Source organism: Mesoplodon bidens, assembly GCF_964165515.1.
Source record: "Mesoplodon bidens genome assembly, chromosome: 14".
In the NCBI taxonomy this organism is placed as follows: Eukaryota; Metazoa; Chordata; class Mammalia; order Artiodactyla; family Ziphiidae; genus Mesoplodon; species Mesoplodon bidens.
In genome coordinates, this window is record NC_138170.1 from 13,854,477 (window position 1) to 13,874,017 (window position 19,541).

At 42.3% G+C, this 19,541-nt stretch overlaps 1 protein-coding gene across 1 annotated transcript in view; it reads left to right on the top strand.

Annotated features, from left to right (window-relative positions):
* The first annotated feature begins 3,549 nt into the window (after nt 1–3,549).
* BUB1 (BUB1 mitotic checkpoint serine/threonine kinase) overlaps nt 3,550–19,541 on the top strand; it is a 42,758-nt gene continuing 26,766 nt past the window's right edge. Inside the window, exons 1-10 of the mRNA XM_081254144.1 lie at nt 3,550–3,590; nt 6,856–6,915; nt 6,996–7,134; nt 7,953–8,149; nt 10,791–10,834; nt 11,738–11,838; nt 13,330–13,386; nt 13,479–13,659; nt 14,883–15,034; nt 17,477–17,733. Coding sequence (XP_081110270.1) covers nt 3,565–3,590; nt 6,856–6,915; nt 6,996–7,134; nt 7,953–8,149; nt 10,791–10,834; nt 11,738–11,838; nt 13,330–13,386; nt 13,479–13,659; nt 14,883–15,034; nt 17,477–17,733 — 1,214 coding nt within the window. The 5' untranslated portion in view covers nt 3,550–3,564. The remainder of the gene's footprint in view (nt 3,591–6,855; nt 6,916–6,995; nt 7,135–7,952; nt 8,150–10,790; nt 10,835–11,737; nt 11,839–13,329; nt 13,387–13,478; nt 13,660–14,882; nt 15,035–17,476; nt 17,734–19,541) is intronic.

Here is a 19,541-nt window from a genome sequence, read left to right on the forward strand (position 1 = left end):
TTTGCAGTGAGAAAACTCAGCAGCCTTTGCTGACTGCCTCTCTTATCCCAGCAGCTAGACAGGTGCCCAGGGATAGGGAGGGGGAAGATTCCAGAAACAGCCACCACGCTGTCCTCAGGAATACCCACCCCTCCAAACAGCCACAGCTTCATTACAGGATCACCCCCGATGCGCCTGCCTCCTTTTCTCCCCAGGATGGAGTCTTTGACAAATGGACTCCAACGGGCACACTCCAGCCCCACCAGGCACAAGTGGCACATGCTGGGAATGCCCAGTGTGAACATGGACCAATGACACACTAAGGACTATCTCTGTATGTTGCATGCAGGGATCTCCATGACGAGCTGTTTAAAAAGCAAGGGATGAATGGTGTGTAAAACCTTCTACCTCTTGTGTAACAGGAAGAGTATGTGTGTGTGCACATTTACTTATATTTTCAAAAAGAAACAAGGATAAACCAAAAGCTAATGAACTGTATGAGCTGTTTGTATATTTTGGAGATTAATCCTTTGCCAGTTGCTTCATTTGCAAATATTTTCTCCCATTCTGAGGGTTATCTTTTCATTCTGTTTATGGTTTCCTTTGCTGTGCAAAAGCTTTTAAGTTTCATTAGGTCCCATTTGTTTATTTTTGCTTTTATCTTCATTACTCTAGGCAGTGGAATTGAAAAAGATCTTGCTGCAATTTATGTCAAGGAGTGTTTTGCCTATGTTTTCCTCTGAGAGTTTTATAGTATCCGGCCTTACATTTAGGTCTTTAGTCCATTTGAGTTTATTTTTGTGTATGGTGTTAGGGAGTGTTCTAATTTCATTCTTTTACATGTAGCTGTCCATGCTGAACAGCAGAAAGTAATGCAACAATGTAAAGCAACTATACTCCAATAAAAATTAATTTTAAAAAAAGCCAATGAAAATTATTACCTATAAGAGGAGAGAGGGAATGAGGATGGAAGGTAAACTCTCTGAATATAACTTGTTTTATAATTTTTACTTTGAAGCTAGGTAAATGTTTTACATAACTTTAAAAAATTAAACCAAGGGCTTCCCTGGTGGCACAGTGGTTGAGAGTCTGCCTGCTGATGCAGGGGAGATGGGTTTGTGCCCTGGTCTGGGAAGATCCCACATGCCGCAGAGCAGCTGGGCCCGTGAGCCATGGCCACTGGGCCTGCGCGTCTGGGGCCTGCGCGTCCGGAGCCTGTGCTCCGCAACGGGAGAAGCCACAACAGTGAAAGGCCCACATACCGCAAAAAAAATAAAATAAAAAAATAAAATAAATTAAAAAATAAAAAATAGTAAAATAAAAAATTAAACCTAATGGGAAAATAAAGTGGCCCCTAAAAAAGCAAACTGAAACAAATTTACTCAATTCTATTTCAAGTTGGTGGCATGATCACAAGAGAAAAACTATTCAACTAACTTTAAATTCATTACTTTGAACAGCCCACTAGGAATATAGCCCAAGAAGGGTAAAAAGAAATATAGAGAAATATTATACTACATTTAATAGTCCTAATAGCAGTAGTCATATTGGTGTTATTTTGAAACTGTTTTGTGTATGCTGTAATATAAAACAAATAATTAACTAGATAAGTGGCATTAGAATCCAAGATCATTAACATAAAAAAGTGACAAAACCAAAATCAAAGAAATTAAGGCAAAATCCTTAAGTTAAATCCTTACCTTAAATTTGAATTGGAGGGACCTCCCTGGTGGCGCAGTGGTTAAGAATCCGTCTGCCAATGCAGGGGACACGGGTTCTATGTCTGTATCTCCATCTCCCAGATAATACCACTAGTTTCTTAAGGACAGGATCTGTTTCAGTAAGATAAGGTTGTAATTAGGTATAAATCCAATAGCAGTGGATGCCCAATCAACGTTTCCTGATTGTTGACTGACTGAGGTGCTATCAGACACAAGCTGAAGACTTGAGTTAGTGAGACCTAAAAATGTGTTAATTCCTATAATGGTTAGCAGAACCTAAACCTGTCTAAGGACCCCGGAGTGAGCACCCTCTGAGTTAACAGCCCCACAAATTGGATACTTGTGTAGATCCAAATTAATTAATTAATGCCCTGAAAGAAATTCTGGACTCTTGAGAGCATCAGGATTTCCAAAAGCAGCTAATTTTTTTAGAAGGTATTTAACTTAAGGGCTCTAAGAGAGCAAAATATCCACACAGTTTCTCTAAAAGGAAGGTAATCACATGAATAGCTCTTTATATTTTACTTGCATTGTCAAGTGGCTCTTGAAAGAACCTTGAGAAGTAGAATGGGAAGTTACTAAAAGACCAAGGGGCAGAGAAGGTTAGGCTGACTGTTTTCCAACTCACTCTGAGGTAGGAAGCATCAGCGTATGACATATGTCTTCTTAGACATCTGGACTCCGTGACAAGGAGGTCTCTTCATTTTTGGTTTTCGAATCCATACGTCCTCGGTCTCCAGAGCTTCTAGTTCCACGGAAGATGATGACAACTTTCCGGCCGCCAATCTATACTCTATCCAAACTTCCGTTCTTTAATTACCAGTTGGATGCAGGAACAACTCCCAGTCCCTTGAGCCCTCATTTACTCTGTCCACACAGCCTTTCAGATCAGTTAAATCAAGCCTGGAGGTCTCCAAGGGTACCAACCCATCGCTTTCATTTGCCATGTATCAATATAATTTACATAACTAACCCTGAAGTGCCTACCGACGTGCCCTCACGTTATAGCCACTAAGCTAAAAACCCACTTAGGTTCTTCCCTGGGCTTTTCATGACTCACTCCCTAGCACTCTGTGACAGCATTTTAGGGTCTGGAACCAAAATTTCACGGGCTTCAGCATCTAGGTTATTTCCTTACAGCAAGGACGCGGAACAGAAAACTGCGGGAAACCGGGAAGTGTGCCACTCGGCGGGGTTCCGTTTTCACCACACCTGCCTACCTCTTAAGCCAGAGGCAGGCATTTCCCCCAGGACTCTGCGACCTCAAACAAGTCTCGACTCTACAAACGGGATTAATTTTCCTTTTGCCATAAACCAGACATAACGATTCTGGTTTATTTATTTAAGTAAAGGATGGAAGAGGCACGACTCTCCGGACCCAAGGGCCGAGGCACAATTTTTTCCACCTCAGGAACCTCAAGTTAGTTTTTTTTCTCCTACGATACCTTCCCTGGGATGATGCTTTAACCGTGTAACCACGTAAGCCAGTTGCAGCTTGGACAGCTAAGCCAGTTGCAGCTTGGACAGCTAAGGAAAAAAAAACCCATTCCCTACTCCTGACCCAACCTAGGGCGCCCTCACCAGGCCGCACCCGGAATCCCAGCCCCCGCTCAAGACCCCGCGAGCTTTCGGTTCAACATGGCTGCGGGAAGCGAAAGGAGAGGCCTGCGCGCGGGATGGAGGCGGGGCTTGGTCTCCCGGCAACGGCCCCGGCGATTGGCCAGCCCATCTGCAGCCGAGGCCAATGGTTAGGCGCCTTGCAAACGCTCGGCGTGGCGACTGCGGCTGCGCGGGAGTTTCGAATCGGCGGCGGCTCCTCGCTGGCGGTGCAGGTGCAGCTGTTGCTGGCTCGCGTCCTCTAGCCATGGATAACCCGGAAAATGTTTTTCAGTAAGTGTGGGTCTGTGAGAGGGGAGGGGCGGGGGCGTGATCCCCAGCTGCCGGCAGCCAGGGGGCTGGGGTACCTGGGTTCGGGCCTGATGGTCTGCAGGTCCCCGGCCCGGCCCGCCCCAGACCTGCCTCCCTTTGCCCTTCCCAACCCCTTTCCTTGGCTCCGGAGTTTGTCCCCTCCCACCGTCACGCCACCCACCCCTACCCCATCCCAGCTGGGCTGTGGGCCACTAGGGAGCCGTGGAAAGGACCGCGCACCGTGTAGCCGGGACTCTCCGCTGAGACCCCGGCCCTGAGGCCGAGCTGCGGCTGGAGTGGCAGTTTGGGGGGATTTGGACGGTTCCTGAGGCCCTCAGCGCTCCTTGATTCTTTGTAAGGAATCCGCTCTGGGCAGATCGCCGCTGTGGAAGTAAAACGTCTAACCCAACAAAAAAATAAAACTTACACGTAGGTTTCATGAGAAACTTTCAAAGCCACTCATTTTAAAATTCTGCGAAAGAGAGAGAACTTAAAATTGCTTTAACCCCTAATCCCACAGTCAGTTTTTAAAAGTCTTTGAATAATGTGCACTTTAAGGGGAAAAATGTTCCCTTATGTTTATCATCATTTATGTCAACCTGCTAACAATTTTTAGAATTCCTACGCCTTTGCTTTTTATTTGTATGACTTAGGTGATTTATCCAGACTGTTTCAAAAGCATTTAAAACACTTAAACCATATGCGACAGGAAGTAAAACTGGTTAGTTTTATCAGCACCGAGGTAATCTTAACTCTCTGGGGATCCGAAGACTCAGGTGGTTAAGTGCTGTCAAAACAAAAATTTGTTTGCCTTAAGACTTTTTCTTTAGCCCAGCCTGCAAAGGATTTCGATATTAGAGGCTCGTTTTCCCCCATTTTAAAAAAGAAATCAGGTATTTCCGACCTTACTTTGACTTTTTATCTTTTAAAAATAAGTACTAATTTACATGGTTAAAAAAAGATTTAGAAAAGTGTTCACTGCGCTCTATACTTGACTGCTCTCCCACTCCCTCATATGTAACCATTTTTCTAGTTTATTTTTATATTTATTTTGCAAATATAAATATATTATAATAACATATGAGCGTATCTATATACATATATGTACGCATGTGTACAATTCCTGCCTTTATTGCACATAAAATGTAGCGGAGTGTACACACTGCTTTTTTTGCTTAACACTATCCTTGGAGATTTCGTTCTATCAATCCATAGATTCTTTTCTCATTCTTTTTTACAACTACATGATATTTCATGTACCACAATTGATCTAAAAAGTCCCCCATTGATGGATACTTGGGTTGTGGACAACATTTTGCTATTACAAATAGTGCCGCAGTGAAAAATCTTGTACACATGACATTTTGCATATATCTGTCCTCTAGACTCCCAGAAGTGGGTTTGCTAGATCAAAAGTAAATCCATCTGAAATTTTGGTAGATCTTATTACCAATTGCCCTGGCAGGGACTGTGTACACTCCCACCTGCAAGCAAGTTGTAAGAGGGCCTGTTTCCTTCGATTCCCCTCTACACTTGTCACATTGTTGCAATCTGGTGGGTGAGAAGTTGTATCTCAGGGAGGTGAATTTCTCTTATGAGAGAGGTTGAGTATTTTTCTGTGGAATACCTTTTGTTCATTTCTTAAATTGGGTTGGGTTTGCTTTTTTTCCCCCAACTTCTAGAAGCTCTGTTTGGTTATCCCAGTTTATCATTTCTCTTTTGACTCTGCTTCGTGTTTTGTTTTATTTGACATATAGAAACTTTTAGTTTATATATAGTTGACTTCATCTAGCTTTTCTTTTGTGGCTTCTGGATTTTGAGTCATAAGAAACATTGATTTCATCTGTATCTTGAGGTAAAAGAGCTAGAAGATAGTATTACTTTCAAACCTTTTTCCCCTACCCCCGAAAAAAGTCACGTAACAAAAGTCATGTAGCATCTCTGATAGAAACCTAGGAGTGTTCCTTAGCTAAAAGACATTATTACTTTCAAACCTTTTTTCCCTACCCCCCGAAAAAAGTCACGTTACAAAAGTCATGTAGCATCTCTGATAGAAACCTAGGAGTGTTCCTTAGCTTGACTGTCTCTTACCCAGTGTGCAATCCCATCAGCAAGTCTCATTGTTTCCTTTTCCAAAACACCCAAATTCCACACTTACTGTTCCCACCATGGTCCACCCTGTCACTGGGGCTCTGCAGTAGCTTCCTAACTGGTTTCCGGCTTCTATTCTCATCCCCCACCCGCTTCTTCACTTGGAGAGACAGAATGCACATTTTAAAATGCAAATTAGATCTTGTCATCCCCACCCTTCTCCTAGCTCAGTGTACTTACATAGCTGCTTGGCACCTATCAAATGTCACCCCCTCAGAGAGGCAGGCTTTCTTTCCCTGACCACTCTACCTAAAAATAGTAAGTCCCTCAGAGAGGCAGGCTTTCTTTCCCTGACCACTCTACCTAAAAATAGTAAGTCCTGTCACATTCTTACCCCTTCTCCCATCTTTTGAGGGCTTTTTCTTATGTGCTTAATGTCACCTGACAATATTTTACAGTTTTCTTTTTGTTTGTTTGTTTACCGCACTAGCACCTGGGGGCCCCTGGAGAACTTTGCTGTGCTTGGTTGGGTTTTTTTAAGCTGTGGTTGGGTACACGGAGGTCGGGCCAAGCAGAGTTCTCAGGGAGCTATAGCCACTGACTTCTGAGCATTGCCATTGTGTGTTCTTCCTCAGGGACGTTGTGTTCCACTGAGGCGCAGAAAGCAAACTGGATCTGGAGGCCCTGATTGGTGGGACCCTGGGCTGTCGCGCACCCTTCACAAGGCCTCTTCAAGTCTTCCAGCCGAGCTCCTGAGCAGCAAGGGGAGGGGTCTGAGTCAGTGCCATGCCTGGGTCCCAACATTAGGAGGAGGAGCAGCAAACTTGTGGGTGCTGCCCCTGATGGTGGTGGTAGTGACATCGGGAATCAGTGAGAGGGGAAGGAGACTCTTGGGGATAGACCTGGGGACCTTCTTTTAGCTGCTTCTTTATAGGGCTACCTCAGGGGCCTTGCATCTCACTTTCTTCTGAAGAAACACTGACTGCTTATGAGTTTTCTGACTTCTGAGGGAATGCTGTTTTCATTTTTATTATAGCATTGGAATTGATATTTAAGATTTCTATTTTAAGGTGTATAAATGATAAATATAAAATATATCTTTTGCTTTTAGGAAGTATTCCTAATAATCCCATGTACATATTTTTCTCTGCTCTAGAATGTTTGAAGCCCATATGCAGAGCTACAAGGGCGATGACCCACTTGGTGAATGGGAAAGGTTAGCATTTCATTTATTTTTTTTTTCTGTAAACTATATGTGCTGCCCTGAAAAATTAATATTATCCGTATTTTTTCTAGTTACATGCAATGGGTAGAAGAGAATTTTCCTGAGAATAAAGAATATATGACAACTTTATTAGAGCATCTAATGAAAGAATTTTTAGATAAGAAGAGATACCACAATGACCCAAGGTTCATCAATTATTGTTTAAAATTTGTAAGTATACTTTCAGATGTATAATCACATCTCTAGTCATGTTGTCCTTTTGTTTTTTACCCCAGATTTGAAGATCATTTTAGACTGTCTTTTACTCTGATACCTTACGTTTCATAAATTTTTTTAAGTTGTATGGCCAGAGACCCGTATTTTACAACTTTTTGGCTTCTGTACTCTGGAATCAGTGATTTAATTTTAAAATCCTCCTTCTCTATGTATCAAGTCTGAAATGTGACAACACGAGGTAGAAACCATTAGATTAAAAGAAGGTTCGTTGGATGAGAAGCATGCTTGGGAAGGGGAGATAATCAGGCACTCCCAGTGGGTTCCTGGGAGTAAATTAAATTCATTATGAATAATTAAGAAAATATTAACTCTCAGAAATGAAATTTAGTACTAAAAGGAGAAGGCCGCCTCAGGTTAGGCTGGGTCTCTTCAATCTTGAAATAAAGGCTTGGGGGCGTGATTTCTAGTAATAAAATCGTGAATGGAATAGATAAAGTAAACAGGGATTTGTTCACTAAATTTCCAAATATGAGGATTAGAGGTCTGTGGAGCTTGAGCAAGTATAACTTTATATACTATGTTACAGAACCTGCTGTCTTGGGAAATAATGTGGGTTATCTGGGGACATTGAATGTCAAGGAAAGGAACGAGCGTAACTTTGAGGCTTGCCATCAGAGGACCACACAGGCCTTCCCCTGCACAGTACATCCCGAAGCCTCCAGGAAGACGAACGCTGAGGGCTGGCTGGACTTGGCCACACTGAGACTGGCAGTGCCTTCGTTCTCATGTCTGTCTGCTTTGGATTTCTGCAGGCTGAGTGCAACAGTGACCTTCATCAGTTTTTTGAGTTTCTGTACAACCATGGGATTGGGACCCTGTCAGCTCCTCTGTACGTAGCCTGGGCTGGGCATCTGGAAGGCCAGGGGGAGCGGCAGCATGCCAGTGCCGTTTTTCGGAGAGGAATTCAGAATGAGGCCGAACCTAGAGAGCTGCTGCAGCAACAGTACAGGTAGTTCGAAAATAAAACTCCACGCAGTGTCTCCTACCTTGAAATGCAATGTTTGCTCTTAAAAGATTTTTATTGTTATCTGTTTGTACAGGGAAATCCTTCTCATTGGGGAAAACGGGGATATATAGAATAGGGGAAAAGCTGCCCAGAAATATTACTGTTAACATTTTTGTGCACTTCCTTCCAGTATCTTTTCTGATGCCTATGTGCGTGCCTTAGTGTCTGTGTATTTTTATAGTAGACCGTACTGTATGTCTGGTTGTATGTACTGAGCTTTATACTGCTCTTAAGAAATTATGCACTTTTATACTACTTATAAAGTGGTTGTGAAGTCTGTCGCAGAGCTGTGTCATAATTTAATTGTTCTCCAATGGAACATTAAAGTTGTTTCCAACATTTTGATTTTTATAAATAACAACATAATGAATATTTTAATGAATAACTTTGTTTTTCACAATTTTTAACTTTATCAGTGATTTCACCTCATTTAGGGTGTTATTTATATATACCCTAATACAGAAAACTAAGGAAGCAGAAGAAACCCGTCAATTTTAGTTCGCATTTTTTTCTCCGCTTGTAATAGGGTTGCAGGCGTGTTTTACGTACATATGCAGCCCTGTGTCAGGGTCTTTTTTCTTCATCATAAAAGTATTACCTATTATTATCTAGTTCCTTCTGATAGATTCTCAGAATTGAAACTATGGAGTCAAAGCGTGTATGAAGATTGTTCAGGCTTGTGGTACATGTAACCAAATTCCCTTCTCAAAAGGTGGTACAGGGGCTTCCCTGGTGGCGCAGTGGTTGAGAGTCCGCCTGCCAATGCAGGGGACGTGGGTTCGTGCCCTGGTCTGGGAGGATCCCACATGCCGTGGAGCGGCTGGGCCCGTGAGCCATGGCCGCTGAGCCTGGGCGTCCGGAGCCTGTGCTCCGCGGCGGGGGAGGCCACGGCAGTGGGAGGCCCGTGTACTGCAAAAAAAAAAAAAAAAAAAGGTGGTACAGGTTTCTGCTGTCTCTGTCTAGCAGCATAGAGACAGCTTGTCTCACTGCGCCCCTTGCCGGCTCTTAATACGCTCATTGTTTTCCACTTTGCTCCAGTGCGCATGCTCTTTTTAAACTTTATTATGAGAATTTTCAAGTATGCGTTAAAAAAAGAAAAGTTAATATAATGAACCTGAATTTACTTATCACTTGCTTTTAATAATTATTAATATTTGATCATGCTGTGCTGAAGGATTTTTTTAAATTAATTAATTTATTTATTTATATACTTTTGGCTGCATTGAGTCTTTGTTGCTGCACGCTGGCTTTCTATTTGTTGCAGTGCGCAGGCTTCTCATTGCGGTGGCTTCTCGTTGCGGAACACGGGCTCTAGGCACGCAGGCTCTAGATCGCAGGCTCAGTAGTTGTGGCGCATGGGCTTAGTTGCTCCGCGGCATGTGGAATCTTCCCGGACCAGAGCTCGAACCTGCATCACCTGCTAACCACTGTGCCACCAGGGAAGTCCCTGCGCTGAAGGATTTAAAGCAGATCCAAAACAGCAAAATATTTTACCCTAAACACTTCCATAAACATCTCAAAAAGGTGATTTCTTACAGAACCTTACATCATTTTCACACCTAACAAAATGAATAGTAATTCTTTAATATCATCTAATTTTCAGCTATTCTTCATTATGTAAAATGTTTTTGTTTTCTGCCTTTTTTTTAAACCGTTGGTTTGTTTGAATTGAGTCAAACAACATTGGCATTTGTCTGCATTTGGCTGTACATCTCTCAGTCTCTTCATACTATGCACCCCTCCTCATATCACCCAAAAATGTCGGGCTTGGAGGTTGCATATTACTTGATAGGTTGATTAACATGCAAAGATGCATGAAATGACACGTTTAAGAAGTCCTCACAGCATGAACAGTAATATATCTGCTTTTTAAAATAGTTTTGTACTTTAACATCTTTCTTCAAACCATTGTACTTTTCATATATTCCAGATGTAGAGAATGCCTAAAATAGAGAGTTCAAACACCCCATGTTGTAACATGTACATACTTGGTACCCTCAGAAGGAGGGTATGTTTGTTATATGAATTTAAGAAATACTAACATAAACGAGGCGAAAGGAGGAATTTTTCTAATATTAAGTGTATTGGGTATGAAGACAATCCAGAATTTTTTTTTTTAATTTGAAGCAGCTCTAAAATTCAGCTTTACATTCTCTCTTAACCTCAGTCTTTACTAGCTTATAGTAAGCTGTCTATCATGTTTATTTTTCACTTTTTTTTAAATTAATTAATTATGTATTTTTGGCTGCTTTGGGTCTTCACTGCTGTGCGCAAGCTTTCTCTAGTTGCAGCGAGCAGGGGCTACTCTCCGTTGCGGTGGCTTCTCTTGTTGTGGAGCACACGCTCTAGGCGCATGAGCTTCAGTAGTTGTGGCACGTGGGCTCAGTAGTTGTGGCGCACGGGCTTAGTTGCTCCATGGCACGTGGGATCTTCCCGGACCAGGGCTCAAACCCGTGTCCCCTGCATTGGTAGGCAGGTTCTTAACCACTGTACCACCAGGGAAGTCCCTAGTTTTCACTTTAATATAATATATATTGAACTGTAAATTATAATCTACATTGATGCCTTTATTGCTGTCTTTTAGGTTGTTTCAGACACGCCTCACTGAAACCCATTTGCCAACTCAAGGTAAGTAATGCTTTCTAAAATGTCCAATACGTTGGTAATTTAGTCTGATTTTCACTACCTTTTTTTTGTTTTCCTTAAAAAACAAATCCATCCACTATTTCTTGATTATATTGTCTTAGATAACAGGGGTGGTGCTATGATAATAATAATGCCTGATAAATAGCAGAGCAGGGACTCTGTCAGCACTTTAAAAGAAACCCCCCTCCAACACACACACACACACACACAAACTTGGTGATTTCATTGTATTTTTAGGATTTTTAAAAAATAAAAATAAAAATTGCCCCACATAGAGGACAATACCTACTCTGAAGTGAATCTGTTCTGAATTGAATCAAATGTGTTTAATGCAACTTTTAAAGAAATGTAGTATTTTTTTTTTTTTTTTTAGAAATAACAGATTACATTCTAACATTAAGCATTGACTATCCTGTTGTTTAAAATAACTAGTGTTTACATGTCTTTCAGGGACTTTATTGGGCATTTTGAATTGATTAGAAAGCTATCTCTACCATATTTCTCTTATTTATAAAATATTTTAGTTGCATTTTCTTTTTTTTTTTTTTTCGCGGTACGTGGGCCTCTCACTGTTGTGGCCTCTCCCGTTGCGGAGCACAGGCTCCGGACGCACAGGCTCAGCGGCCATGGCTCACGGGCCCAGCCACTCCGCGGCATGTGGGATCTTCCCAGACCGGGGCACGAACCTGTGTCCCCTGCGTTGGCAGGCGGACTCTCAACCACTGCGCCACCAGGGAAGCCCTTTAGTTGCATTTTCTGAGACAGTGTAAATGAATTTATTTTTTAATGCTACTTATTGAAAGATCAAGGGAATGTATTTGTAATAATTTTATTTAATATGGTTTTACCCTTATTTCTTTTTATTTCATCTTTTTCCCCTCATAGCAAGAACCTCAGAACCTCTGCATAATGCTCAGATTTTAAACCAACTGGTAACATCAAAATCCAATCCAGGAAATAACTCAGCCTGCATTTCTAAGAATCAGGTAATAATAATGATTGTAGTTCGTGTGGGAACTGGGAAGGGTATGGAAGGGTCATCCAGCTGCCTTCCACAGCTACTTGGGCATCTCATTTCTTTGACCTTGTCTCCCAAGACTCTAACCTCCATGTCAGCCACCTGTGCCTGTGGCACCTTTCCAGGCCTGTCATCATCCACCACTGCTCACCTCAAATATTAAATTTAAAATAACTCACTGATCATAACTTCCTGCATTGTCTGACCTAGGGACCCCTGCTCCATGACCTCCTGTCTTCGCCTCCTCCCAGCAGCCTCTCTCCTCCTTTGTTCTGCGGGGCTCCCTTTCACAGGCCCAGGATTCCCTACCTTGGGTCACACCCACGTGGAGCCACCTGAGCCCACCTAAAACACTCCTGGCTTCGAACTGTAACTTCAGCCAGGGCTTTACTACTCCCTGGCAATTACGCTTCCAATTTCCCAGTTCACTTTTTATGTTTTACGTATCACTTATGTTTCCCATTTTACTCTCTAATGCCAAATTATAATGATTTTACACTTCTTTTTACTCTCCTCAGACTTGGGACCCGACTACCTCTAACCTCTTTCTCAGGAACTGGCAAAAATACTATTTCAGTGAAACAGCAGAAGCCATCAGATGATGTCTGTCCATTTCTGCCACCAACCAATAAATAACTTCACCTTTCCCTCCATTGCAGTGGGGCGAGGTGGCTCTCCTGCCCTGATGGCTTATCAGCATGTGAAAACGCTCTTTCCTTGCTTCCTAGCGTCTTTCCTCTTCACAGTACTGTTGCTCTTTCAAAGGTGGCTAAGGACCTCCCTTAAGCTAAATCCCATGGAAATGCCTCTGCTCGTAATACACATGTGCAAGTTTTATTAATGTAGCACATTCCTGATGTAGAATATGAATTTCCAACTTTGACAGATACTCAGATGATCCCAATTTACATCCTACTCATGTTTGCCAGTCTCATTGCTTCCTGTTGTCCCGACTGTAAGTTTCTAGGCAGCGGAGTTGGGTCTTGTTTACGGTCACTTCCCAGGACCTAGCTCAGGACATGACACGTATGAGATGTTCAGTAAATACTTGTCTAGTGAATGAATGCTAGCACTGGAGACTCCTCAACATAGAATAGTACCAGAAGAAAATTTTAGTGATTTGTTTTTAAATGTAGCTATTTGGAATGTTAAACTCATTACACCTAGGTGCTGTGGCTCAGCTCCTGGACTACGTATCAAAGGGAAATAAGTGCCCTTCTCGACTACCAAGCAGATATTTTAAAATCGCTTTCTTATCAGACTCTAGTTGCAAAACTATCATAAAAGTAATAATGCAAACCTAGGCTTCAGATATTAATTGTAACTTGAAAGAACACATACACATCTACTCAATGATTCAGAGACCCCTCAAGTGTTTTTATATTGTTTTGTGAAGTCATTTGGATGATAGATTCTTTCCAGATAAGTGAGTGCTTGTGTTTCTTTTCTGTCTTTCTAGGGTTCAGAACTTTCTGGAGTAACATCTTCAGCTTGTGGTAAAGAGTCAAATATGCAAGTACAATCAGTGCATTCATCTATTGCTTAGTTTCCTTCAAGAGCTGCTTCAGTACACTGTTGTAAATAATGTATTCTCCCCATTTTAGGGAACAAAGGGTGATCATGATTTCTAAATCAGGATATTCTGCACACCCACCTGTGGCAGCCAAAGCTGATGTGCAGCAGGTTGTCATGTACTGCAAAGAGAAGCTTATTCGTGGAGAGTCAGAGTTTTCCTTTGAAGAGCTGAGAGCCCAGAAATACAGTCAACGGAGAAAGCATGAGCAATGGGGTACTTGCACTCTTACAGTCTGAGCTGTCCTAGGCCACTTAGCATAATCCTCATCTCTGAGTAATTACATTTTTAGCAGATAATTGACTAGACTGAAAGAATCTGCAAGAAAAATGTCTCTAGCTCATCCTGTCAGGAGCCTGAAAATCTTTGTTTAATACTAGTGTAGCAACCACATTTGTCCAAAGGCTAAATTGGTGTCTTTTGACAGCAAAACTCGGGGTTGAAACAGCACTAAAGGAGATAGATATCCACACCAGTGTTGCCTTAGCTTTTAGTGAAGTAGATATCTTTAACCTTTCAAATAATATCTGTACGGATTTGAACTTCTTTATCTAGCAATTCTAAACCTCTGGGTCCGTTATTTGGACTGTGAAAGGATTAGGTTAGGAACTGGAGTTGAGATTTTTCAAGATCTGCAACTACTGTAAATGAGACATTCAGGAGTCCTCCGATGACAGTGCCGTGTTCTTCATGGCTGTGCCGTACAGTGGATCAAGCTTCGTTCCCCAGGGAAAACTGAATGTTAGCACCAGGGTTGGCACTTGCCTTTGCTGTAACAATGTGGACCTCAGAGGGAAATGGACCTCTGTCCCACTCGGGGCTTTTACACCATCTAAGTATTTGTGCTGTGCCCACTCTGTAGGCCACTTTTTGTTCATTCATCATTTCTCTTTTGGTTGACAACTGAGAGGACAGTCAGTTGACGCTCGCGGAGGACTCTTTTGTGCCTTGCACAGATGCTGAAGTCTGAGCTGGACAGTTTGATTTGTACGGGATGTGGTTATGTTAACCAGTTACTGGAAATGGGACCAAGAGCAGTGTACTTGAAACACTGACCATTCGGTGCACTTTACTCTTATTTCTTCTTAGAAAGCACCTAGAGATTTAAATCTTTTAAAAACTGTTCCATTTTCAAATGATTTGCACAGTTCTGCAAGCGGTGCTTAGTATCGTACCGTGCTATTACCAAATCTTTTTGTTGCTCCTCCTGTAAATTTTTATAACTTACATGCCCTGGACTTAAAAGTAACTGCTAGGGGAAGGTAAAAATTATAACTGAAAAGTCATACATATTTCAGTTCTCATAACCTAATACACATGGAAAAGACTAGTAAAAACTTTGCCATCTTAAAAATAACCTTTTACTGATTTTGCATGGATTCCTCTGATGACCTGAATTTAAATTTCACATGCAAACCATATTTTCTCTTTTCCTAAAGTTAATGAAGACAGGCATTATATGAAAAGGAAAGAAGCAAATGCTTTTGAAGAACAACTATTAAAACAGAAAATGGATGAGCTTCATAAGAAGTTGCACCAAGTGGTGGAGACATCACATGAGAACCTGCCCTCTTCCCAGGGGAGGTCTGAGGTGTGTGTGCCCCTTGCCGACGCTTCCCATGCCCAGTACAGGGGTTTCTGTTTCTATTTGTCCTCTGTGTGCTCTATTTTTAGAGTTAATTCTGATGTTAATTTAGTTACTAGCTTTCTGAATTATGTTCCCCCCAACAGTGGGGGAAAAGACAGTCCAACACACTTCCAGCGACAGCAGAGGTCACACTTAAAGAGCCAAGAATCAGAATGACGCTGGGCTTCTCAACACCAACCCAGAAAGATGTTCAAAATGTAGAATGAGAAAGGAAGTTACAGAACAGAATGTGTAGTGTGTGTGTGTGTGTGTATGTGTGTGTGTGTGTGTGTGTGTAGGCACATTCTTATGTACTTATGTATTAGCGTATATAATCCTTTTTCTGATTTTGGGGGTGTGTGTACAATGAGTGTATTATTTCATGAAAATTCAAATATAATGATTTCTTTAGTTTGTGTTGAGAAGCCAGCACGCACCTGCAAGAATGGGTCTCAGGACCTGTTTTTTCCACAGACTTACTGTGGCCACATTCCTGCTTTCAACTCCACCTTCACGTCCATCCTGAGATGTGTTCAAATTTCTGAACTTCTCTGGAGATCAGCCTCCTCCAGCTGCTGTTTTAGGTGTTAGGATTCCTTTACTGTCATTTTGGTGAGGTTTCGGGAGGACGTGGATGATAAAGCACGTGTTTAAGCCACTGTCTTTAACCAGAGGCCTCTGTTTATGAACTTATTTCTGTATATGAGTGGTATAAGGATATATTTTCCAAATGGATCTCCATTTGGCCCTAAATCATTTACTTACCAGCTCAGCCTTTCCCTATTGGTTTAAAATATCTTATCACATACTCAATTTTTAAGGTATAAGATCCATTTCTAAAATAGCTGTCTCTTTGTTTTAGTCAATAGGTTTATTCTTGATCATTCTATATTGTGTGTTTACTGTAGCATTGTTGTACGTTTTGATATCTGGTGGAGAAAGTCTGATTATTATTTTTTTAATGTATTCAGAAAATGAATATTCATTTATTTTTAATCTTTACTAATTTGGTAGGTGAGAAAATGGTATAGGTCATTTTTAATTATCTTTTTTGATGACTAGTGAGAATAAACTTTTTATATTTTGTCCATTCGTCTGTGAAATAACTATTCTTGCCCTAGATATTTGGTGCTTTTCTTAACAATTTGTGAGAATACTTTACTATGGTGAGAAATTAACTCTTTGTCTTTTTTTTTAAGATTTATTTATTATTTATTTTATTTACCTTGGGCTGCGTTGGTTCTTAGTCGCAGCACGTGGGATCTTTCCTTGTGGCGCGTGGGCTTCTCCCTAGTTGTGGTGTGCTGGTTTTTCTCTTCTCTAGTTGTGGCTCGCAAGCTCCAGGGCACCTGGGCTCTAGTTGAGGTGTGCAAGCTCAGTAGCTGTGACGCGCGGGCTTAGTTGCCCTGCAGCATGTGGGATCTTAGTTCCCTGACCAGGGATCAAACCCACATCCCCTGCATTGCAAGGTAGGTTCTTTACCACTGGACCACCAGGGAAATCCCACTCTTTGTCTTTTAACTTGGTAACATAGGAGTGTATATGTACAGTCTAAGTACATGTGAGTAGAAAAGCAAAGATTTCAAGTTAAGGGCCCATGTCCTTCCCACTGTGAGCCATGCTTTTGTGGCAGTTAGTGCAGTTTATATTCATGTTTCCTACTCATTAAAGAGAAAATGGTCACTAAGGGTATTTTAATAGAAGGAATACCATTATGAGCACTTGGTAACATTGACTGTTAGTCTTTTCCCAAAATTAAGTAAAGAGAAATGTGCCAGTTCTTAAATACTAATGAATGGCCAGGGCTGGTATTTTATTTTATTTTATTTTATTTTTTAAATTTTTTTAAAAAATTTATTCTATTTTTTTTTTTTTGGCTGCACTGGGTCTTCGGTGCTGCGCCCGTGCTTTCTCTAGTTGCGGCGAACAGGGGCTACTCTTCGCTGCAGTGCGCGGGCTTCACGGGCTTCTCATTGCAGTGGCTTCTCTTGTTGCAGAGCACAGGCTCTAGGTGCGCAGGCTTCAGTAGTCATGGCACACGGGCTTAGTTGCTCTGCGGCATGTGGGATCCTCCCGGACCACGGCTCGAACCCGCTTCCCCTGCACTGGCAGGCGGATTCTTAACCACTGCGCCACCAGGGAAGCCCCGGGGCTGGTATTTTAGTGGTTAGAAGTATGAGCTGCCGGTTGAGTGTGTGGTTAAGAAGCTACAGAAGCATCCACCGCGTCGAGTGGCCTTTGTTGTTGACTGTTCATTTCAGAATACCTGGAGGGGTAAGGAGCTGGCTCAGGAGGAAAGGAATCTACTGAAGAAGACAGGTGCCATTCTTTGAAAAGCTGTAATACCTAATTAGTAGCAGTCTGGACCTCATGGCTTTGTTTTTGTTTGTTTGCTTACCATGAAAGGTCAATCCAGCATGTATGGGGCCACACACAGGCTCCCCGCAGGAACTGAGGGATCTGAGTCTTCCACCTGTCCCTCAGCAGACCTCAAAGGATGCAGGAGAGACACCCAAAGAGGCATCTGTTGTTCCTCTTATGGCAAATGCTATCACCGCTGCTTTGGTGTCCCCAGCCGTCACCCAGAGTGTAGTTCCCCAGGTTCCTCTGGCAGCCCAGCCAGTGACAGATGCCATGTTTATGGTGGCCAGCAAAGATGCCAGGTAAGCCAAAGGTAACCCTAGAGATGACAGTGATCTGAATGGTGTCTGACGGCTTCTTTATGTGACCTGCAATATCAAGAGCAATGTGTAAAAGATGGATGGGTCTTGTTTTTTCAAAATAAGTTTTAGATGGGCATGTAGTGGAAAAAGCAAGTTACCAAAACATTAGCCCCAAATCTTTTTTTTTTTTTTTTTTTTTGCGGTACGTGGGCCTCTCACTGCTGTGGCCTCTCCCGTTGTGGAGCACAGGCTCCGGACGCGCAGGCTCAGCGGCCATGGCTCACGGGCCCAGCCGCTCCGCGGCATGTGGGATCTTCCCGGACCGGGGCACAAACCCGTGTCCCCTGCATGGGCAGGTGGACTCTCAACCACTGCGCCACCAGGGAAGCCCTAGCCCCATATCTTTCAGCCTCACTTGTTGTTTCTTTTAGAGTATTTGTTTTACTTCATACTTCCCTCTTGAATTATAATTTTTCGATACACTGAAACTTAACAATCTTTTTGTAACTGAAGAATATACAGCTGTTAAACTGAAGTTGCCTTTGCTTCCTGGCTTTGACTGAACATATGTAGGGGTTCATTACAATCCAGATAGTTCCTTGACATATATTCTTCTCATATTCCTTCTGTCTTTCCACCGGGAGCAGTTTGGGATTAATATCTATTACACAATAGGCCAAAATATGTCTATACACTGCTGTGGAGGTTTTTTCTCCAATTTTGAGGGATTTTCCTAGATTGCAGAAATTACAATTATTGTCGCATCGCTTGTTTATATTTTCCTCTTCAGTCACTTTGGTGCTCTCTCTTTTTTAGACATAAAAATTTTATTGATCTATTAGAATAAATAAAAGCTACAATGTAACTCACACCCTCCCCTTGGGCTAAACCCCTTGGCACAGATTATGGTTCTTAAGTACTGGTTCTCCTCAATGTCCAAGGTTAACTTTACAAATGATTTCTCCTGGAAATAAGATTTAAAATGATCGTGCTTTTTCAGCCACATTAGGACAATAATTCAGACCGTGTCCTATATCAAACCATGTATGTAAAAAGAGGACTGTTGTGTGGGGCTGTAACTTCATTAGTTCTTCGTAGTTAATTTACGCAACAATAAGGTGGTCACAACAGCAGCAGTGACAGGCCCCCGGAGACGTGATGCGTGTCCAGCTGAACCTTATAAAGTTATGAAACTCTCTAGCCTAATAAGCATTCAGATCATTCAGAAGCCTTTCAGACTGACCCTGACCTTCGCCTAGGCAAGGGACTGAAAGGACCCCCCTCATGCTCTCAGTGGCCTAGACGGCTGACCACGACAGAGAAAGGACACCTTTCTCTGGTATCTCATATAAAACTCACGTTTTTATGACAGTTTAATGGGGATTTGTAAGATTAAAAGTGCTTTGCACTTTTTACTTTATACCCTCACAGGGTCCATTAAGGGAAGCAGCGTTAAATAGACAGATGAGGTCCACTATCACGACTGTACTTAAAATAAACTGTGATGTAAGTGTCTCACGTACCATTTTTTCCCCTCTTGATAACTGCTGAAGTCTAGAGGACAATGCACTGTGGCTACCTGCCCATCACAAGAGAGGTGGCCCCTGTGGCGAAGGCGCCAGCGCTTCCCCACGTCACAGCGCAGGAGAGTAGTGCCGGGCGGCAGGCCCGGAGCTGGGGGTTAGCCCTTTAGCCTGTGTAATAAATGGGGTCGTTCGAACCAGGGAAGCCCTTATCCTGCCCTACCTCATGTATGAATGATTATCGGGTGTTAAAGTACAGAATCACTATGTCAAGCAAACGTGAAT